This window comes from Haliotis cracherodii, unplaced genomic scaffold (genome assembly GCF_022045235.1).
Source record: "Haliotis cracherodii isolate W230 unplaced genomic scaffold, xgHalCrac1.p SCAF_16, whole genome shotgun sequence".
Lineage (NCBI taxonomy): Eukaryota > Metazoa > Mollusca > Gastropoda > Lepetellida > Haliotidae > Haliotis > Haliotis cracherodii.
Window position 1 is genome coordinate 21,644,467 of NW_027266271.1, and position 22,993 is coordinate 21,667,459.

General features: G+C 41.2%; 1 protein-coding gene across 1 annotated transcript in view; it reads right to left on the bottom strand.

Annotated features, from left to right (window-relative positions):
- Positions 1-39: 39 nt before the first annotated feature.
- Positions 40-22,993, bottom strand: part of LOC139463929 (ankyrin repeat and IBR domain-containing protein 1-like) — a 38,738-nt gene continuing 15,784 nt past the window's right edge. The window contains exons 12-24 of the mRNA XM_071245370.1: positions 22,692-22,786; positions 20,688-20,705; positions 19,462-19,592; positions 19,065-19,199; positions 17,764-17,850; positions 17,534-17,603; positions 15,558-15,700; positions 14,940-15,152; positions 11,965-12,136; positions 10,728-10,856; positions 10,123-10,243; positions 8,065-8,228; positions 40-7,398 (exon numbers count right to left, since the gene is read on the bottom strand). Of these exons, the coding sequence (XP_071101471.1) occupies positions 6,068-7,398; positions 8,065-8,228; positions 10,123-10,243; positions 10,728-10,856; positions 11,965-12,136; positions 14,940-15,152; positions 15,558-15,700; positions 17,534-17,603; positions 17,764-17,850; positions 19,065-19,199; positions 19,462-19,592; positions 20,688-20,705; positions 22,692-22,786 (2,809 nt within the window). The 3' untranslated portion in view covers positions 40-6,067. The remainder of the gene's footprint in view (positions 7,399-8,064; positions 8,229-10,122; positions 10,244-10,727; positions 10,857-11,964; positions 12,137-14,939; positions 15,153-15,557; positions 15,701-17,533; positions 17,604-17,763; positions 17,851-19,064; positions 19,200-19,461; positions 19,593-20,687; positions 20,706-22,691; positions 22,787-22,993) is intronic.

Below are 22,993 nucleotides of genomic sequence, written 5' to 3' on the forward strand. Positions count from 1 at the left end.
CGCAGCCTCATCCGAATGAAATCGCATGACTTAGAGTGAGTGAGTGGGGCTTTCTGCCGCTTTTAGCAATATTCCACCAATATCACGACGGGGGACACCAGAAATGGGCTTCAAACATTGTACCCATGTCGGGAATCGAACCCGGGTCCTCGGCGTGACGAGCAAACGCTCTAACCACTAGGCTACCCGACCGCCCCACAGGACTTAGAGCTGGAAAAGATACTTTCCCGAAGACTAATTCAGGTGAGGCAAGTCCTTTCCATGAGAGAGAGAGTGAGTTGGGTTTAAACTCCACTTGTGACCGGAATTCCAGTTACATCAAGGCATGTCTGCTTGATGTTGGAGGAAAGCCTGAAGTGATGTAGGTCTCAAATGTTTGCCACTTTGATGAAACCCATGAGCACTGGTAGGGTGCTGACAAACCCACACATAATCGGGGCAAACAGGGAGACCAATCCATAATGCCACAAGCTGTTCCAGTTGTATTTGAGATGGCCAATAGAGGATGGACACTTAAGCAGCTACCAGTACTGACTTCTCCAGGTCTTTTGAAAATCAATGTCCTACTTCTATTTTCACACCGATTTATCGATTTTCTTTATGCATGTAATGTGCAGAAAATAGTCAAACTTCATTTGGCATATATGTTTTCACAATAAATACAACAAAAACATCAACAACACAATTATCATTGACTGTAGACTAACATTGTTCACAACATGCCTCTAACATCATCACATCTGAAGTGATCAGTTCAAATTTACATCCAAGAACAACCAGGTAGCCACACTGATAAATACATCGCTCTCATTTAAAAGATTCTCAAACAAAAAACAAACAGCAAAATACTCTAAATTTCTTAATTTGTCAAAGGATATTTTCCTTAGGTATCAATCTTAATGGCAGGTCAATTCATACTTTTGTTTTACTTGCAAGTCTAACTTTGCAAAAGTAAGTTAAATAATGTAAAAAATATAATGATGTGATATTTAGTTCATTTTTTTTAAGGATATAAGCTCCAGCCTTTTGGCATACTGACCAAAATGATTAAAACAAAAAATTTAAAAAATAGTCTGCCCTTAACAATTGTTACAAAAAATTGTTTGTTGTTTTTCAATGACAAAATACTGAGTTAATGAACACACTAAACCACTTTTAATAACCACAGGAGAAACATGCTCCACACCAACCGCTCTTCCTTGTGCGATATATATGCAGGTATACAACACATGTTCATGTCCAGCGTCTGGAGCATTTCATTCATACAGCTGTGTACACAATCTTGAAAGACTGAAGATATTTTGTTCATGGAAGATTATTTGCCTGACACTATAGCCCATGAATACAAATCAGTACTCACGTGAAGGGACAATACCACACTCTGGGCACTCTGGGTACAGGGTACATCTTGGATCCTCCACTAAATGCCCTTGGCAGGAAAATGGATTAAAGAAACATCATTTTGAAAGGGACCAGTCATTTATTAGGAAAAGGGAGGGGGGAGGAAGAGGGGTGCTAAATGGAAACCAGGGGAGAGTTACCCCAAAACATGACAGTCTCGAGGGGAGGGTCAATGAAAAAGGAACATTTTATCATGAATATAAAGTGCTTTTGCATTTTGTCTTTGCAGGGAAGGTGATGATAAAAATGGAGAAGGACAAAGGGGAGGGACCTATAAAAATATGACAATCGTAAGGGGACGGTAATTAATTTCAGTATATTTGTGCAGCAAAAACCTCTGACCCACCACCCTTGTATTAAATGACCAGTCCCCAAAATAAAGTTATTATTTTCTTAAATTCAGAGGTCTTTTAATAACATATTTTAACATTGCACACAATAAAATAATGTTAAACTATAAATTAAAGCGTCTTATTGGTCCTGTCATCAACAAAAAACAAATCACCTCCACAAAGCTATTATATTAGATATAATTATATTACATAAACTTTGACATTTTTATTTCCAGTTTGGGAATAATTACTCGTTTGCTGCAGCTGAATATCGACCTCTGAGCAGGTGTCGATTAATCCTTGATCCATCAGGATGACAAAGACCATTGCAAAGACTAAATGAAGACTAATGGCTTGTGTCTGGTTTTGTAAGCAGACCCATCAACATGATGGGCTGTTTACTCTGAGCAGAAATATATAAATAACCCTACTTGAAAGTACTCTTTGTTGTCCACAACAAATTTCAATGTGAAATTTTCTTGAGTTATTTTAATGCACAAACATCATATTTACCCATGTCAATCAATATACATACTCAAGATAAGTTCAGGACCACCAGATTCTTTCATATTACTATCGTTAATCTGTCATGGAGACCCTGACTGAACAGACCTACCCATCTCTCGTTTCATGTCTCACATACTTGCAGTGAGTGGTCCATTAACAATCAGAAGTTTCATTATATGGGAAGCCTCGTCAATACATCATGATTTTACACCTCACTTCTCCGTCATCCATCAATACATATTGCTGCTTTGTCATAGCTGCTACTTTAAACCAGACCCGTGAATATCGGGGTAGAATGGGTCCTCAGCGACCATGTTTGTCATAAGATGCAAGTAACAGCATTTGGCGGTGACTCAGTGACTTGGTTGATGCATGTCATCATATCCCAACTCAGAAGATCTATGCTCATGATGTTAATCTCGGAATTATCTATTTATTACTGCCTTCATAGAGCTGGAATAATGCTGAGTGCGATGCTAAAAAACTAACAAACAAACCAGTGTTTAACCAACAAGTGGCAAGTTAGTGCTCAGATTACATCACACAGAGATGTCCTGTGCAACATATGCATCAACCTTTGAGTGAGTGAGTGAGTTGGGTTTAACGCCGCTTTTAACAGTATTCCAGTTAAATCGTGGCATGTCAGCTTAATGTGGGAGGAAAGCCCGAAGTGATGCAGGTCTCAGACATTTACCACTTCGGTGAAACCCACGAGCATGGGTATGGTGCTGACAAACCTAGAAACATAATTGGGGCGAACCGGGATTCGAACCCATAATCATAGGTTTCCGGCGTGCCCAAGGGACGCAACTCTGCACAGCGAATCACTGCGCCTTAGACGACTGGGATTGAATGATTAAAATAGGCACTGGTCACTACTACATCACTTTTCGCTCATATGTATTCACAAGTGATGGAGGAACTAGCGTATACAAGCCCCTAGCGTAGCATATAAACAACCTACTGCTGAGTGAGTTGCCTAGAAATGAGCAGACTTGAGAACCAACAAAAATATACACTGAATATCTGTTAAACTCTGAAGATTCAAAATAATTCTTCATGCAACCGTCGATGCCTTTACATCTGTTCCCTCGATGTACACATCTTGAAGCAATAGACAACATTCTACTCACTGAACTCCTGTTTGTTTTATCAGGTGATGTGAGTGCCATCATTAATGGATGCCATGAGTCTTTGTTGAATTGTGACAGACACAAGGCCCGGGTGTACAGGTGGACAGTGTACTATCTTCCTGTGAACACACTCTAACAGAACAGAATATATAAAGTCGGTGTTCATTTAGCAAACAATATGTTTTTGGTCACTAACTAGTAGTCAGTAAGGTGCAAAAATAACCTGTGCCAGTTTTACAATCTCTAAAACCAAGAATTCTAGAGCAGAGACACAGCCACAGCAAGACACAAGGCCCCGGTGTACATATGGACAATGTACTATCTTCCTGTGAACACACTCTAACAGAACCATTACATACTAGTAGCCTCTTGACACCTTAGGTCTTCTTTTCTGTATTACGTAGTTTACCCATTTTTTTTCAATATATAAAGTCGGTGTTCATTTAGCAAACAATATGTTTTTGGTCACTAACTAGTAGTCAGTAGGGTACAAAAATAACCCGTGCCAGTTTTACAACCTTTAAAACCAAGAATTCTAGAGCAGAGATATCTTCTGTGTCATCCAGTAAACAAATGTAATATATTATTACGCACAGACAGTCTTTGTTACAATTTACGTTACAGAGATACCTCTCACTGGCCGACCCAGGGGAATAAGGAGCATAGAATGGCCACTTCACTTCTACAAGTGAGTGAGTGAGTTGGGTTTAACGCCGCTTTTAACAGTATTTTAGTTATATCGTGGCGTGTCAGCTTAATGTGGGAGGAAAGCCCAAAGTGATGTAGGTGTCAGACGTTTACCACTCCGGTGAAACCCACGAGCACGGGTATGGTGCTGACAAACCTAGAAACATAATGGGGGCGAATCGGGATTCGAACCCACAATCATAGGTTTCTGGCATGCCCAAAGGACGCAACTCTGCACAGCGAATCGCGGCACCTTAGACGACTGGGTCATCCGTGCCCCCTCCACTTCTACAAAATCTCCCAAACGTTGCTCTTTGCTCAGATAAAGTGAGTGAGTGAGTTGGGCTCAACATCGTTTGTAACAGTATTCCAGTTCTATCATGGTGTGTCAGAAAGTATTTGGATATCAAAGTCAGTTGTAGACAACTATGATATTGGAAACCTCTGCATCCTCAACACAAACCCATATGAAGGATGGACAGGCAGTCTTGAAATTTGAGATAATACTAACGGTCATAGGAAACATGAGCACAAAGTGGCCGACAGTAGATTCATATAATTTGTTGCAACAATATCAACACCTATATACATATAATCATGATTACATAGTTTGATAAATTACAAAACTGTGGATAATAGCACTTTGATTCTATAGAACCTAGAAACTATAAACGTAACATTAAACATGTTAAACCATGTTAAAGATGTTTCCAAAAACAAAACAAAAATTTTGTCCTTCGTTGCCACATAAAACGTTTCTTCCTATTTCTTTAGGCAAAATGCCAATCCATTCAAACTGTGCCCACACAGTAGTACTAAAAATTAAAAAAATCTTCTACAAGGAAACATTCAACTCCAAAATGTCAAATTTACTTTTCAAATGAACTTGATGAAGGCCTCATAACATTATATAGATTTATTAAATCCATATAAAACCAGAATATGCTGATATGTATCCTTCTCATGGGCAGTAATACAACGACCTTTGGCCCTCAACATGTATGTTAACAAAGCAACGTCTCATCAGTCTTAAACTGTGACAGTTTCTATATTGACTGTCAATCATTCTCATAAAACACACACAGTTTTACAAAATAGAAATATTCCTCTGCATCGTTATTTCTACAAGAAACAAATCAAACAATATTTGTCAAAAAATTGCATATCAAAATTCACATACTTTTCAAAAGGCATACACAGCGTTCACACATGTTTATGATACTCCCAAGAATAATATATAGGCTTTGTGCAAAATCCCCTAATAAGCACACTAATGAGTCCACCAGCCTCTGCCGAAGCAACGATCACACGATTATTATAATAAACTCTTATAGTACACAGCAAGCACTCTCCCCATGGAGTTGAGATGGGAGGACTGGATGATCAGGGCATATTTCTTATTCACCTCTCTAGGCTGGTACCATGTCGTCCTCACTCAACTATTTCCAATATAATTTTGAAACTGATGAAATATTAGTTTGAGCAGAATGTCAGATGCTAGTTTTGAGTTTCAACTGTGTAAATGTACAGCCAAAAAGTGTTAAAGAACACCCGATTATTTCATAAAACTATAGCTTATCGGTCATGCCAGAATAACTATAGTAACATGAAAGCACCGTGTGAATCATAACTTTTTTCTAGTAGTACATGATGACAATAAATACCGGTACAGCTCTTCCTGAATAAAATCATTTTGATTTTTCAAACATTGTCAAACAGGATCATTCAAAAAAGAAAACCAGATAAGTATGTGTGACAGGCTCATTTTGATGCATTTAAACATTACACTTGTATCCTAGTTTGTAAAAGTATCTAGAAAATCATGTTCAGTGAGATATTTTGTGAAGAATATGAAGTGATGACTCCTGCACATAAAATGATCATAACACCGTGACACCATCAGTCTGTTCACCACTTCTGGGTCATTGATTATTACATGTATTTGCTTTTGAAATATCAAAGAAACATATCCTGATCACTGATCTCAATCCAAGATCCAACTCCTCGTCACACATAGAAAGACTGTCTCTCCCTCCTCTTCTTCTTACTCTTCCTCTTAACCGGTTCCTCTTTCTTCTCCTCCACAGCAGAGTCAACAATCACAATCCCGGTATCATCAGCGCTGCCACCAGCAGCTTCAAGGTCACCAGATGTCACAGACAAATCCTCTTGCACATCACTCACATCACCAAGACAACCAACACTGCCTGAACACACATCAGCCTGGTCCATCTGACCTTCGTCTGTCTCTACCCCAGGGGCAGTGCTCCCTTCATCCTCCCTCCCCACTGCTCCCTCCATTGCACCCTCCCCATGCGTATCCTCCTCGACCCCCACCCCGCTGCTGTCACCCTCATACATCCTATCAATGTCCTCGATCTGCATGTGCATGTCCTCCGACATCTGAAGCAGGTTCTCGGCCATCTCCAGCAAGGATACATGGCCGGAGTCTCCGTAACTGGTGTCTGGCGTCACTTCCGGCACCTGGCACACCTCACTCAATGCAATCTCAATATCTGCCTCGCTGAGTTCGGGTAGGTCCACCTTATTACCTAACAGTTCTGCCTCGGATGGAGATTTCACCAAGTCATCAAACCCTGAAGCTATGATCTCATCCAGTTCTGAAGCCAGGTTAGAATGGATGTCAGCCTCAGTGAACAGATCTTCTGGTGGTGAGATGGGTGTGTCTTTGCTTTCGTCCGTATGACTGTACGTGTCTGATGGGGTCTTCAGTGCTAAATGATCAGCTTCGTAATCCACTGGTGTAATCTGATCACTTGATATTGACTGTATGGCAGCCCGGGGGCGCCACAACTGGGTAGATAAGGCAGATTTTTCCGATGACGGGCTGTTCAGCACATAAGAGCAATCATCTTCAGAAGGTGTGTTCGCTGCAAAAAGCTTGCCACCATTGCCTTGTGATTGAGAACAAGCAGCCCTGCCATCCTGTTTTTGAAACAGGGCAGCAAAATCTTTTGATAGAAAGTCTTTGGTTTTATCATCATCTGTAGCATGGATATTGGACACTGAAAGATCCTTGATTGCACCGAAAGTATTGCTTTCAAGGCTGAGAAGACTGAATCCTCTAGGGTTGTCTGGGGCAGCATAAGCTCCCAGACTCTCAACACACTTATCACAAGCACAGGTCGGAGTGTGCGGGCTGGTGAGCCATGTGCCATCGCCTCTATACAAGTCCTCAACGCTCTTGTTAGGCACCCTCGGGACCAGCGTCGAGGTGGTCTCATCAAAATGAGACTGGCTACATTTCCGTTTGTGCAGTCCAATCTTACCGTCTCCCTTCTGAACATCCACCTTGAGGACACCATCGGGGTCACTCTCTGTAACAACATCAGGGACATTTGTTGGAATTGTGATGCTTCAATCATCAGCAAAATGGAAGACAAACATGTTTTTATTGCAAATGTAGGGATTGTGTATGGGCTGGTCATGTGCTTCATTCCGGATCGCCTTATCACTTTATAGACAGGGTATGTAAATTAGCATCAGTGTTAAAGGTATTTACAGGGAGTCACCACCTTATAGGCGGAGCCACTTTATAGACGGATAATATACGGTAAGTTAAAGAGAGGAACACATTGACATCTTGAACTCATCAGTAAAACTGGTTGGTTAGGCCATAATAGATCATTTGATTTTTGTCCCCACCCACCTCAACACCAAATATCCTGCCTCAAAAGATTTGGGGGCATCGAAAGAAAGTCGAAATGTGTGTTCTCTTCTCTTGTTTTTGATGAAATACATATATACGCTGTCCAACTAAATATCCATATTGGAATCATAGTTGTTGACATTTAACGTTTGAACAGTTTCTTTAAAAAACATTAAAAAAAAAAAAATTAAAACAATTCTCGAATTTTGAAACGTTTGGATGCTCATCTAATAATTAACTATTGGACTTATCGTGACTTATCTGATGGTAGTTGACCTCTAATAATTAACTAGTGGACTTATCGTGACTTATCTTATGGTAGTTGACCACTGACCTTTAGGTATGGTTGATGATATTTCCAGCACCCTCTGCAGCTCCTGGTCCAGCTCCTCCATAGGGGTCAGACCCTTCTTCTTGGGCAGGGACTCGGAGTTGGAGCGGGGTCGACCGGTGTCTACAGGGGACTTCTTGTAGGTCAGTCTCTCCATATGCTGGTCACTGTAAACAGAAGAAAATGTCCGTGTGCAGTGTAGAAATTAGTTTCATAAATGACTGGCCAGGAGGGCTTGTCAACAAAAATAAGCACATGAAAACAAAATGTCAACAGACCTTAGCCTATTTCTCATGTCAGTGGTTCGTTGAATGGGACTTCAACCAGACAGCTAGTCTAGCTTTATAAAATGACTGATCTGAATCACAATGCACACTCCATTTTAATCCATTTAAAACACTGTCAGTATGTATACACAATAATCTTATGAAGCCACAATCAGATAAACAAATCACCAAACACATGATCCCATTGGTGAGGGCAACATTTTACTGTCAGAGTGACAACTTAACAGAAAGACATCAAAGAATGTTTTCGCGACAGACATGAATACCAACTAAAAAAGAAACAGAAGCTTCTTCGGCATGTTAAGTCAGTTAGGCCCCAATCAGAACTAGGCTGGTATTATGGAGTTACATTTTGGCTGGACTAACGAATCTATACATAGTCCAATCAAAATCGTGCACCGAAATCGAAATCCAGTTCATAAACTGCAGGGCAGATTTCGGTCGATTGCAGGATTTGCAAAGGATGTACACCACCAACTCATTGTCAGCAGATATTTTCCAAACCTTTTCATGTTTTTAATCAAGGTGCTCATGTGATTTGATGCATTTCGCGATGTAAGACCCGTCTTATCACGATATAGATCTTGATTATCGATCAGATCGTCCTGACTGGGCGCCACCATTTTATGTGAAGCAAACGCAAGTGATACGAGAGGTGGAATCTGATTGGTCCATAGGAGAGGTTTAGAAGGGACATAACTGGTAATAGTCACTGGTGGTGCTACGGTCAAGCCAGAATTCCAGCCTAGTTTGGCAAGGGTGGAAACTGGACTTGTATTGTCTGTTTACTCTCTTGCCCCTGGAAGATGGGCCCCAATGGAGTGAGTGAGGAAGTGACTTGGGTGTTATGACACAGGCCTGATCTGTAGGCACCAGCTCCCATTCTTTTCCAAGTTTAGGCCATTGTAACTAAATTATTTGATTGTCATCACTGCCAGCCAAACTACCAAACAAACAAAAGAGTGGATGATAGCATGAGCATCTTAGCACAGTGAAGGAGCTCATGAACATTCACAGTAATTCGAGTTGAGAGAAAGGACAGAAAGGAACTGACTGACTGACATCTTGAAACCAAAACATCCTCTGTTAAATGGTGGGGTTAGACCATCACAAAGTAATTATTACATTTTTGTCCCTAACCGCCTCACTACAAACATCGTCTGATTGTCTCCAAGTACTTACAGAAAAAGAAAATCAATACATGTGTTCCCCTAAATCATTGGTATGTGAAGCTATTGTTCTGGCAGGTGATTCTGACCCAGGAATTCATTGGCCATTCTGAACAGGCATTTAAACAAGTAAAACAGGTGCAAGTATAGGTTAGGCGAAATTATAGAGAAATTATACATTCGCCATGACATGGTTTAGTGAGTGAGTGAGTTGGGTTTAACGCCGCTTTTAACAGTATTCCAGTTATATCGCGGTATGTCAACTTAATGTGGGATGAAAGCCCAAAGTGATGCAGGTCTCAGACATTTACCACTTCGGTGAAACCCACGAGCATGGGTATGGTACTGACAAACCTAGAAACATAATCGGGGCGAACCGGGATTCAAACTCACAATCATAGGTTTCTCGCGTGCCCAAAAGACGCAACTCTGCACAGCGAATCGCAGCGCCTTAGACGACTGGGCCACCCGTAGCCCCCAAGGTTTAAGTCAGAGAAATCGCGAAAATACAAATATATAACAAAATCACATCCCACAAGATATTTCGGAAAAACTGAATGTAAATCCTTTAATTGATGATCAGCAGCCTAAAGTGATCAACTCACAGGGGGGCCTCTGTGTCCGGCACATGAATGAGTCCACTCTCCCTCAGGTACTGGAGCCGGGACATCTCCAGAGCCCGAAGCAGATCCATGTGTTCATCAAGGATCACCTCCGGAATGTCATCTGTCAAGGAGCAGGTATCACATATTGTGGTTTCCCATAGCAGATGTATGAATAAACAGACAAACAAACAAAAACATAACTGTCTTTTGTATCGTCATGCGTCGCAATACATGTCCTGTGTATCGTTATCGTCTTGAAGGTCATGTCTCACAGTGCTCAGCATTTCGGTGAATCGTTTCAACCTTTCTATGGCCACATCAAAGTGAGTTTGTTTTATTATGTGCTTTTTTTTCCACTTAACCTACATGAAAATGAGCTGGCCAAAAATTTAACTGTCAAATGCTATGTCATTTGTTTTCTAATTTTAGTTGGGTTCTTTCAGTCAGTCTTGTAAACCAGCTGAAACATATTGTAAGGCCTCATTCGCCTTTGGGAAGTACAAGGCGTTCACAGTTCCGAAACAACTCATACATTTCTCAGTAAATGAATCTACGCTACTGATAAGATGCTGACACACTATCTGGTCATTACCATGGTAACTCACCCTGGTGTTCCTGCTCCACCTTTTCCTCCTGGTCCCGCCTCAGACAGCTAAGACTGCAGTAGTCGTGGATGTCCCCAGTGCGGGGGTTGGGGGCGCGGGGGCGGCTGCAGCCAGGGCGACAACATTTGCCTAGGAGAAGAGGCAAGGTGTCAGTCACAAATGTCACATGCCATTCATGAGCCAGGCAAATTAATCATGAAACTGCTTAACTTAAACACAAAACATAGCTTGCTGCAATGTCAATCTTACTGATTCGTCATTGAGTGAGCGACTTAATATTATGCCGCTTTTAATCTGCTTTTAATCATAATTCTGAAGCAGGATCAGCAGATCCTGGAATCACTTAAGAATTGACCTTCACTTTGTGTGAGTTCATTGGAGTATGAACCTGCATAGAGTGAGGGCCAAACTGTATGAACGTCGGAGCTTGCAGTCAAGCTCTCTTATGTTTCTCAATGTATACTGAAATGCTGAGACCAAGATTAAAGGTTCTAAGTGATCAGAAATAATGCTTATGTATGTTTTCGTGTTAGGGAATTCCCAGGGGTTTCCCCAGGGATGTGGAAGTATTCCGTCAGTGTTTACGTATGAACGTATGAACGTCAAATTGTGTCGTTCATACACTTATGAACGTCAACTTCGCGGTCATGTGAACGACCTCTCGTCCAATGGAAAAGCTGCATATCGTGTAAACGTCAAATTAAAAAATTATTATGGGATGCAACTCTGCACAACAGATTGAACTGAGACATCACAGAACTTAAGGGATAACAACCCCTGGTTTATTGCATATAGGGATGTTTCAATGTAAAATCTTACACCATTATCATGCTGGCGGGAATCTACAGCAAGACGTCATTAAAAGCAATAAACAAGAAGTTACCCTTAATTTTGTATATATTCTTATTTACTCACCGACTTCTAGAATGCGATTGAAACAGTTAAATTGAACTGAACCACCCATATTTCAAGATGTTGGAGATTAAAGTCACGTACACTGATACTGTTTTTGATACTAATCCAGTGATTGACATAATGAGCATCAAGCCATGCTATTGGGATACGATGACATGTAATCAAGTAAGTCAGCAATCCAGAAAACCCAGTCCATTTAGTAGCCTCTTACAACAAGCATGGGTTGCTGGGAACCTATATTCTCAGTGGGAATTTCCACATGTGACCCTGATGTACAGACAGATTTGTGGCTGATCATATTGCAGAGGAAGAATGATGTTACCATATGTTCTGAGTGCTGAGACAGATATGTCAGTGTCGGAATCATCGCTGTCCTCCGCTGGCCACTCGAGGTAGGCCATGACGTTGGTGTGTCGGCCTGAAGCGTCCTTGATCCAGGGGTTTGCTGGGTCCACTTCTTGTATGGAGGCTAGTATGGCCTTGCGGAGGTCCTCCTGCAAACAACCATACCATTAGGTTATGCACTTGAATAATGGATGATGAAATTTCAGCAAGGGTGTTTTCAGTAAGGGATATCAGGAAATCATGTCAGTTCATGATGGCAAGATTCCAGCTCATGAAGTTAGGCAATAAAGTCAGGTCATGAAATCAGGTCATGAAGTCAGATCATGTGAGGTCATGATGTCAGATCATGACATTAGGTCATGACAGATCACATCAGGTCATGAAGACAGGTCATGATGTCAGGTCAAGGAGACAGGTCATGATGTCAGGTCATGGACAGGTCATGATGTCAGGTCAAAAAGACACATCATGATGTCAGGTCAAGAAGACAAGTCATGATGTCATGTCATGGACAGGTCATGATGTCAGGTCAAAAAGACACATCATGATGTCAGGTCAAGAAGACAGGTCATGATGTCATGTCATGGACAGGTCATGATATCATGTCATGAAGACAGGTCATGATGCCATGTCATGGAGACAGGTCATGATGTCAGGTCAAGAAGACATGTCATGATGTCATGTCATGTCAGGATATATAGACAGGATATGAAGACAGGTCATGATGTCAGATCAAGAAGACAGGTCATGATGTCATGTCATGGACAGGTCATGAAGTCAGGTGAAGAAGACAGGTCATGAAATCAGGTCAAGGAGACAGGTCATGATGTCAGGTCAAGAAGACAGGTCATGTTGTCAGGTCAAGAGAACAGGTCATGATGTCATGTCATGGACAGGTCATGATGTCATGTCAAAAAGACAGGTCATGATGTCAGGTCAAGAAGACAGGTCATGATGTCAGGTCATGGACAGGTCATGATGCCAGGTCAAAAAGACAGGTCATGATGTCAGGTCAAGAAGACAGGTCATGATATCATGTCATGGACAGGTCATGATGTCAGGTCATGTCAGGATATGTAGACAGGATTTGAAGACAGGTCATGATGTCAGATCAAGAAGACAGGTCATGGTGTCATGTCATGGTGTCATGTCATGAAGACAGGTCATGATGTCAGGTCAAGAAGACAGGTCATGAAGGCAGGTCATGTCAGGTCAATGGCAGATCATGTCGGGTCATGATGTCATGTCATGAAGACAGGTCATCATGTCAGGTCATAATGTCAGATCATGTCATGTCATGAAGGCAGGTCATTTCAGGTCATAATGTCAGATCATGTCATGTCATGAAGGCAAATCATGTCAGGTAATCATGTCAGATCATGTCAGGTCATGAAGGCAGGTCATGTCAGGTCATAAAGGCAAATCATGTCAGGTCATGATGGCAAATCATGTCAGGTCATGAAGGCAGGTCATGTCAGGTCATGAAGGCAGGTCATGTCATCAAGTCAGATTATGTGAGGTCATGGTGTCAGATCATGTTAGGTCATGATATCATTTCATCATATCAGTATATGGAGGCAGGTCATGTCATGAAGTCAGATCATGTCAGGTCATGATGTCATGTCATGAAGACAGGTCATCATGTCAGGTCATCATATCAGGTAATGAGGTCAGATCATGTCATGTCATGAAGGCAGGTCATTTCAGGTCATAATGTCAGATCATGTCATGTCATGAAGGCAAATCATGTCAGGTAATCATGACAGATCATGTCAGGTCATGATGACATGTCATGGACAGGTCATGATGTCAGGTCAAGAAGACAGGTCATGATGTCAGGTCATGTAAGGATATGTAGACAGGATATGAAGACAGATCATGATGTCAGATCAAGAAGACAGGTCATGGTGTCATGTCATGAAGACAGGTCATGATGTCATGTCATGGACAGGTCATGATGTCAGGTCAAGAAGACAGGTCATGATGTCAGGTCAAGAAGACAGGTCATGATATCATGTCAAAAAGACAGGTCATGATGTCAGGTCATGGACAGGTCATGGTGTCATGTCAAGAAGACAGGTCATGATGTCATGTCATGGACAGGTCATGATGTCAGGTGAAGAAGACAGGTCATGAAGGCAGATCATAGTGTCAGGTCATAAGGGGGGTCATGTCAGATCATGAAGGCAGATCATGTCAGGTCATAAAGGCAGATCATGTCAGGTCATGAAGGCAAATCATGTCAGGTAATCATGTCAAATCATGTCAGGTCATGAAGGCAAATCATGTCAGGTAATCATGTCAGATCATGTCAGGTCATGAAGTCAGATTATGTGAGGTCATGGTGACAGATCATGTTAGGTCATGAAGTCAGATCATGTCAGGTCATGATGTGAGATCCTGTCAGGTCATGATATCATTTCATCATATCAGTATATGAAGGCAGGTCATGTCATGAAGTCAGATCATGTCAGGTCGTTGTCAGATAATGTCAGGTCATACTGCCAGATCATGTCAGGTCATCATGTCAGTTCATCAAGTCATTGAGATTTGTAAATTGCTTTCTAGCAAACTTAGCTAAGTGAGTGAGTTGGGTTTAAGTCTGATTTTAACAGGATTCCAGTTATATCATGGCATGTCAGCTTTATGTGGGATGAAAGCCCAAAGTGATGCAGGTCTCAGACATTTACCACTTCAGTGAAACCCATGAGCACGGGTATACTGCAGACAAACCTAGAAACATAATCGGCAAAAACCGGGATTTGAACCCACCATCATAGGTTTCTGACGGTGCAAAGGGACGTAACTCTGCACAGTGAAACACAGCGCCTTAGACAACTGGGCTATCTGAGCCACCTAACTTAGTTAAGACAAACCCAAGCTATTCTGCTGAAAACAGTAGTTCAGCCTCATAAATGGCAATGTCTTGGCAAAAAAATCAAATGGACTCACATCCTCTGTTTCCATGCTGTATTTCTTCCTCTTCTTCTTCCTCATTGATGGCGGAGTCTCAGGAGGCACCAGCCCCATTGAAATGGCGGTGATGAACTCAAGTCGTTTACGCTGAACAATATGTGCCTGGTCTATGATCTTCTTCCGTGGTGTGCGCAGATACAGACGATTCACCATCTGGGAAAGAATCTCAATACCCTCCTCCAACTCAGTCTGAAACAGAAGTTTATTGAAGAATTGACTTCAATATTTGGTGTGTTTATGGGGGTATGAACAACACTGTGCAAATCCATGTAGTCAAGTCTGTATATCACATTTCACATCAACACCTCCATTAATGCAAAAATATAATGAAATCTAAGTCACAGCATACTGACTCCAAGTCGACCAGTCCTTGTTTTAGCCCCTAAATAGGGAGCACCGGGCAGGGTAACAAGAAGTACCATCTTTTAACGTCTTTTGGTATGACACGGCCGGGGATCAAATCCTTGATCTTCCGCTCTCCAGGAGGATGTTCTACCACTGGACCACGGAGGTTATTCCAAACAGATCTGGCAGATACAGAGCACAAAGATATGATTATAATGAGATTGTTTCCATTATCATGTGAATACCTACCTGCATGAACTCAAACACAATCTTCTTATAGCCAGGCCCGTCCAGGTAATAGCCATACACATAGGAGCACTTGAGCACCAGTCTGGCCTTCAGCAGCTGGTGTACTGCATCCTCCACAAACTTCGTCTCTGTGTTGGCAGTAGCTGTTGGCATAGACACAATGATGAATTGTACCTTCGATTAGCCAAGGACAGTGTTAGCAGTAGCTGTTGGCATAGACACAATGATGAATTGTACCTTCGATAAGCCAAGGACAGTGTTAGCAGTAGCTGTTGGCATAGACACAATGATGAATTGTACCTTCGATTAGCCAAGGACAGTGTTAGCAGTAGCTGTTGGCATAGACACAATGATGAAATGTACCTTCGATTAGCCAAGGACAGTGTTAGCAGTAGCTGTTGACATAGACACAATGATGAATTGTACCTTCGATTAGCCAAGGACAGTGTTAGCAGTAGCTGTTGGCATAGACACAATGATGAATTGTACCTTCGATTAGCCAAGGACGGTGTTAGCAGTAGCTGTTGGCATAGACACAATGATGAATTGTACCTTCGATTAGCCAAGGACAGTGATAGCAGTAGCTGTTGGCATAGACACAATGATGAATTGTACCTTCGATAAGCCAAGGACAGTGTTAGCAGTAGCTGTTGGCATAGACACAATGATGAATTGTACCTTCGATTAGACAAGGACAGTGTTAGCAGTAGCTGTTGGCATAGACACAATGATGAATTGTACTTTCGATTAGCCAAGGACAGTGTTAGCAGTAGCTGTTGGCATAGACACAATGATGAATTGTACCTTCGATTAGCCAAGGACAGTGTTAGCAGTAGCTGTTGGCATAGACACAATGATGAATTGTACCTTCGATTAGCCAAGGACAGTGTTAGCAGTAGCTGTTGGCATAGACACAATGATGAATTGTACCTTCGATTAGCCAAGGACAGTGTTAGCAGTAGCTGTTGGCATAGACACAATGATGAATTGTACCTTCGATTAGCCAAGGACGGTGTTAGCAGTAGCTGTTGGCATAGACACAATGATGAATTGTACCTTCGATTGGCCAAGGTGAGGTGAGGTGAAATTAGGTTAAACGTAGCGTCCAAGATTATTGCACTTATATAGCGACATGCATGTGTGTGTGTGTGGCTGCTTGTACTAGTCTGGACTGATGCCAATTTATAGTGTTAGCACACTGAGATACCATGCCGCAGTTTAACATGAATACCCTACTCAGACACAGTATACTGACTCCGAGATGACCAGTCCTTGTTTTAGCCCCTTAATGCCGAGCGCCAGACAGGGTAACAACAAGTACCATCTTTTAACGTCTTTTTGTATGACGCAGCTGGGGATCGAGCCCCTGACCTTCCGCTCTATGGGCGGACGCTCGACCACTAGACCACGGAGGCAGTTTGATTAGCCAAGGACAGTGTTAGCAGTAACTGTTGGCATTGACACAATCATGAATTATACCTCAGATTAACTAAAACAGTGTTAGCAGTAGCTGTTGATATAGACACAAGGAGGAACTATACCTCAGATTAACCTAGGACAGTGTTAGTGGTAGCTGCCGATATAGACACAATGATGAATCATACCTTAGGATTAACCTAGGACAGTGTTAGCAGTAGCTGTTTACAGAGACACAATGGTGAATTATGCCTCAGATTATAAGCACTGACAAAGATGCACGAAAAGCAATCACAAAAGACGCTGTCTAGCTCATTGAAACTGCAGTAGTTGAGTAACATCAGCTGAGTGAGTGAGTGAGTTTGGCTTTACGCCGCTTTTAGCAATATTCAAGCAATATCACGGCAGGGGACACCAGTAATGGGCTTCACACATTGTACCCATGTCGGGAATCAAACACGGGTCTTCGGCGTGACGAGCAAACGCTTTAACCACTAGACTACCCGACCGCCCAACATCAGGTGAGAAGCACCCTGATCAACTTTCTCCTCCACACCTACCTGTATCAGTCACTGCCTGTGCTAATTTCATCATCTTATTCTTCGCTGTTTTTAACAGGGGTTCTTCAAGCTACAAAACATAAAAGTTAAAGATACTACAAGCAATGTTGAGCACAGAAAAATAAATAAGACTGTATCATGAAACAGAAAACGTTAAGTGTGAAATTTTGATATCAGTTGGGTCCAACATGACTTTGAAAAAAATCGTATCTATGTTCAAGCCTTCTTACTTTGTAACTGTTTTCATGGTTCTTGAATCTTGTGTAGTAGTGAACAAAACGATTTAGTTCTTGTAGTTTAGTGTTCTTCTCCTCAGCCTGAAACATATAATCCATATCTTCAACACTGCTAGTCACATCGGGATCCGGGGAAGAATATAGGTCCACAGTAACCTGTGCTGGTCGTTAGAGACAACTAAATGGATTGTGTGGTCAGTGAGTGAGTGTAGTTTTACACCACTTTTAGCAATATTCCAGCAATATCACCCATGGGGACACCAGAAATGGTCTTCACACATTGCACCCATGTATAGAATCGAACCCGGATCTGCGGTGTGATGAGCGAACACTTTAACCACCAGGCTACCCCACCACCCTGATTGTGTGGTCAGGCCTGCTGACTTGTTTGATAGCATGGAAACATTGGATTGACTGGGTCATGCTCGATTACTTACAGAATGTTGTCATATTGCTGATTGCGGTGTTTAACAACAAACAAACGATTAACACTGACATTTACCACATATGATTTATGATAAAAAACATCTTGACTGAAAAAATAAACAACGCAGTTTTCACCAAATTTAAAGTCCAACGTTGATACCAAAGATGTTCAGTTATTCACTGATATCACTTGTTTTGGTTCTTAATTCCTAACGTCAGTCCCAAATGAAATCTCAAAAACACAATAACACCATAATTCCGAAAACACACAATTAAATGTTTATCACTAAATTGGACCCTGCTCTTGGCGCCTTGATACGTTACTTGATAAGTTTATTTTTTTCTCAATCCCCAATTTGAAAGACAATGATACATCATTTGTGAAATGTCAATATTTATCAGAACATCTATGGGCAGTATATGCTCAATACCACCTGCAAATCTGAAAACACATGTTTATCTCCTGACTAAAACATCCACAACAACTATCATAAGTCTATGTTAAAGTACAGGAGTTACCGACGTTCAGCACTACCACTGTCCTATGTCTACTTTAAAGTACAGGAGTTACGATCATCCAGCACTACGACTGTCGCAAATCTATGTTAAAGTATGAGACTAACAGTCGTCCAGCACTACGACTGTTATAAGTCCTCGTTAAAGTATGGGAGTTACGATCACCTTAGCGTTAAGATGGCTTTGTGGGAAGGGACCCAGTTCACTAAATAAATGCCAGTCAAACTATCTTGAAGATTGTTATAAACCATGGCAATATGGAAGAATGTCCATCAAAAGCTGTACAAATCATGAAGAAGTCCTAACATTTATTTCTTGCCAACATACTGAACACGCGATAAAGCCTGCCCTACCTCTGTGACCAGTTGGGCTGTCTTCTCCTCCACTTTCTTCACGGCTTCGTATCTATTACACTTGAAATACCCCCCCGTGCTGGAGTTGTGGCGCTTCCACTGCTCCAGGCACACCCAGCAGAAGTCGTGCTTGCACTGGAAACATCAACATTGTTAAACACTTATACAGCTCAATGTGTTAATTCTGCCAAGGTAGGACTCTAAATCATTATCTTTTATAATTTCTTGAAGCAATTATTCTTGTCAGAAGCATCTTATCAAGGACTTTCAACTGAATACTGATGGGAAACAAATGTGGAGAAAGAGTGATTTAATATGAGGAATAATCCGCAACTATGAGTTACCATGGTTACACGGTATATTCTAACAAGAAGAAGGCAGTATCTTTGTGATTTACCTTTGAACACTTCATGTGGTTACAGCCCTCATTCTTCTGTATAGGAGACTTACAGTTGGGGCAGGGTTTGGAGTTGGTCACCAGCCACAGGCAGTTGGCTGCTGTCTCAGTCTCCTCCTCCGTACCATTTACTGAAACATTCAAAACCTCTACATCAGTATCTCTACTCTACAACACCAGTCACTGAAACATTCACACAAATCTCTACACCATTCACTGAAACATTCACACAAATCTCTACACCATTCACTGAAACATCCACACAAATCTTGTCATCAGTACCTCTATTCTACACCATTCACTGAAACATTCACACCTCTACATCAGTATCTCTACAACACCATTCACTAAAACATTCACAACGTCAACATCAGTATCTCTACAACACCATTCACTGAAACATTCACAACCTCTACATCAGTATCTCTACAACACCATTCACTGAAACATTCACACAAACCCTACATCAGTGTCTCTACAACACCATTCACTGAAACATTCACAACCTCTACATCAGTATCTCTACAACACCATTCACTGAAACATTCACACAAACCCTACATCAGTGTCTCACTCTACAACACCATTCACTAAAACATTCACACCTCTACATCAGTGTCTCACTCTACAACACCATTCACTGAAACATTCACACAACCTCTAAATCAGTACCTCTACTCTACAACACCAGTCACTGAAACATTTGCACAACCTCCACACCATTCACTGAAACACTCACACAGCCTCTCCATCAGTACCTCACTCTACAACACAATTCACTGAAACATTCACACAAATCCCTACACCATTCACTGAAACATCCACACAAATCTCTACACCATTCACTGAAACATACACACAAATCTCTACACCATTCACTGAAACATCCACACAAATCTCTACACTATTCACTGAAACATCCACACAAATCTCTACACCATTCACTGAAACATCCACACAAATCTCTACACCATTCACTGAAACATACACACAAATCTCTACACCATTCACTGAAACATCCACACAAATCTCAACATCGGTAACTCTACTCTGCAACTCATCATTAGTCAAACAACTCAAAAGTTTCACCAAGCTGTTAATTCAGCGCATTATTAATGATATCCATTTCACTTTATTGAGACTTTCATTACATGTCTGTGTATAAATATCAGGAGGAAACAGTAAGCTGGGGGTGAGTAATAAAATGGAGGCACTCTGTAGCTCACCTGAATTCCCTGGAGCATCTGCAACATTATAGATCATGGGGTACGTTTTAATTTGGAAAAGGAAGGTCATACTAGGGTCATAATCAAACATTCTGAATCTTCATATGTTAACACAAATGTTACATTAGACACTGATACCTCCACAAATGCCGAAGCAGGGGGTCAAATTTACATGTTTAACATGGTAGGCTAGGTGGCCATATAAAAATTGGTTCAGAATGATGAAAACAATTTTAATGACAATGTTACTTTGTTAGTTCCAGTCTAGCTTCATCAACGCTATGATTTTAGAGAATGGTTACAATATGTGATGTGACTAGAAGAGAGGCTAAAAAAAGGTTCAAGGTCTTAACTATTTAAACAAATACTTGACACATTAAGAGAATCAGTTTTGTGCATCATGGAGTAGTATTTTTAGGACATTGTTTCTGTTATAACTAAACATAATAAAATGCCTTTAAGAATCCTTTGATAATTGGCAAAGGTACTGAAGAATATCTAACTGAAACCCTGATAAATAATTCCTCATGCTAACAGTAACTGATTGCATGTCATTGTACCCTGATAAATAATTCCTCATGCTAACAGTAACTGATTGCGTGTCATTGTATCCCTATAAATAATTCCTCATGCTAACAGTAACTGATTGCGTGTCATTGTACCCCGATAAATAATACCTCATGCTAACAGTAACTGATTGCATGTCATCGTCCCCCAATAAATAATTCCTCATGCTAACAGTAACTGATTGCGTGTCATTGTATCCCTATAAATAATTCCTCATGCTAACAGTAACTGATTGCATGTCATTGTACCCCAATAAATAATTCCTCATGCTACCAGTCACCAGTTGCATTGTCTATCATCTAAAGGTAGTCATGGTATATTGGGAATATAGCCGACTATGGCGCCACTCCTAGTCCTGAATACAAAATGCGTCTCAATACACGATGAAGGTTGTTAACATGACATTGGGAGGACATGATGACAAGGTAAATGTTCATGATGGACCATGCCATAAGCTCACAGGAACTTTTGGTTCAGGTGAGCTAAGCAAGAACTTAAGACCATAAACATATTATATCATTTCCTGTACACAGTTTTATGGTGTGAGTGAGTGAGTGAGTGAGTGAGTGAGTGAGTGAGTGAGTGAGTGAGTGAGTGAGTGAGTGAGTGAGTGAGTGAGTGAGTGAGTGAATGAATGAATGAATGAATGAATGAATGAATGAATGAATATGGTTCCATTCTTACTTCAGCTTCATCATAGACCTTGACAAGAGACATCTAGCAGTTTTAATATAAGCGAATGAAATGAGATGCGGTTTCTCATACAGCTTCGTTTCCAAATAAGTAAGTGCCAATGCTAGAAACTAGTACTAGACGTAAATCCCATGTCACAATCCTAAGGGTTAGGGTTAAGGGTTAACAATGTATCATGATATACAGTGAAGCCATCTGGGCAAATTCATCAGGAAATCCTTAATACTGTACATATAATGTCCATAATAATCATGTTCCTGACTGACTGGGTTTCCATACCAACAGGATCTGGACTGGCATGGTACACTGTACCTCATCATAAGGTCATCCATATTATTTTATGTGTTTCTCCTCTCAATGCTCCGATTCAGAAAAGAAAACTAATGCCAGCCTTTAGTTGAGGCTACAACTGACAAGATGCCTGTTGTTTAAGTTATGTGCAAAACTGGATCACAATGGAATTGTTCTTGTGATATATTCCAATTTTGCTGCACCAGTGTTTTTCATGCCTTCCAAGACAAAATCAACGGAAAGAAGAAAACAAAGCAATAGGCTGAGTTACCTCCCTTATTGTAACATCTTTAGATGAACTACAGCTCAGATTTGTTCATGGAACAGCAAATTCAGAAAATATCCAGGGCGGGAGCAGAGAGAGGAGAAACTGAAAAAATATACATGTCCCAATGGCAAGTTAGTTTCTACAGCCGAAGAACAGAGTGTACACTCTCAAGAGAAAGAACATACTCTTACACTGCTCAGGCTTCACCTCCGACACCTTCAGGGCCCACTTCTTCCAGTTATCACAGCTACAGGGTTCGTGGGCATCCTCCAGACACTCCCTGGGGACACAAGACGCACCTGCTAATGTCACATACTTCACACACTGTATAGTCTGGAAGGTAATTCAAGATACCGACGTTTACTACAATATCTGAAAAACTATCGGACCTACTCCAGTCAAAGTTGGTGTGAGATTATTAAACAGTCATACATAATTGGATATTACATTTAAAGACAATCCGGGCATGAATAAAAAATCTGTCTAT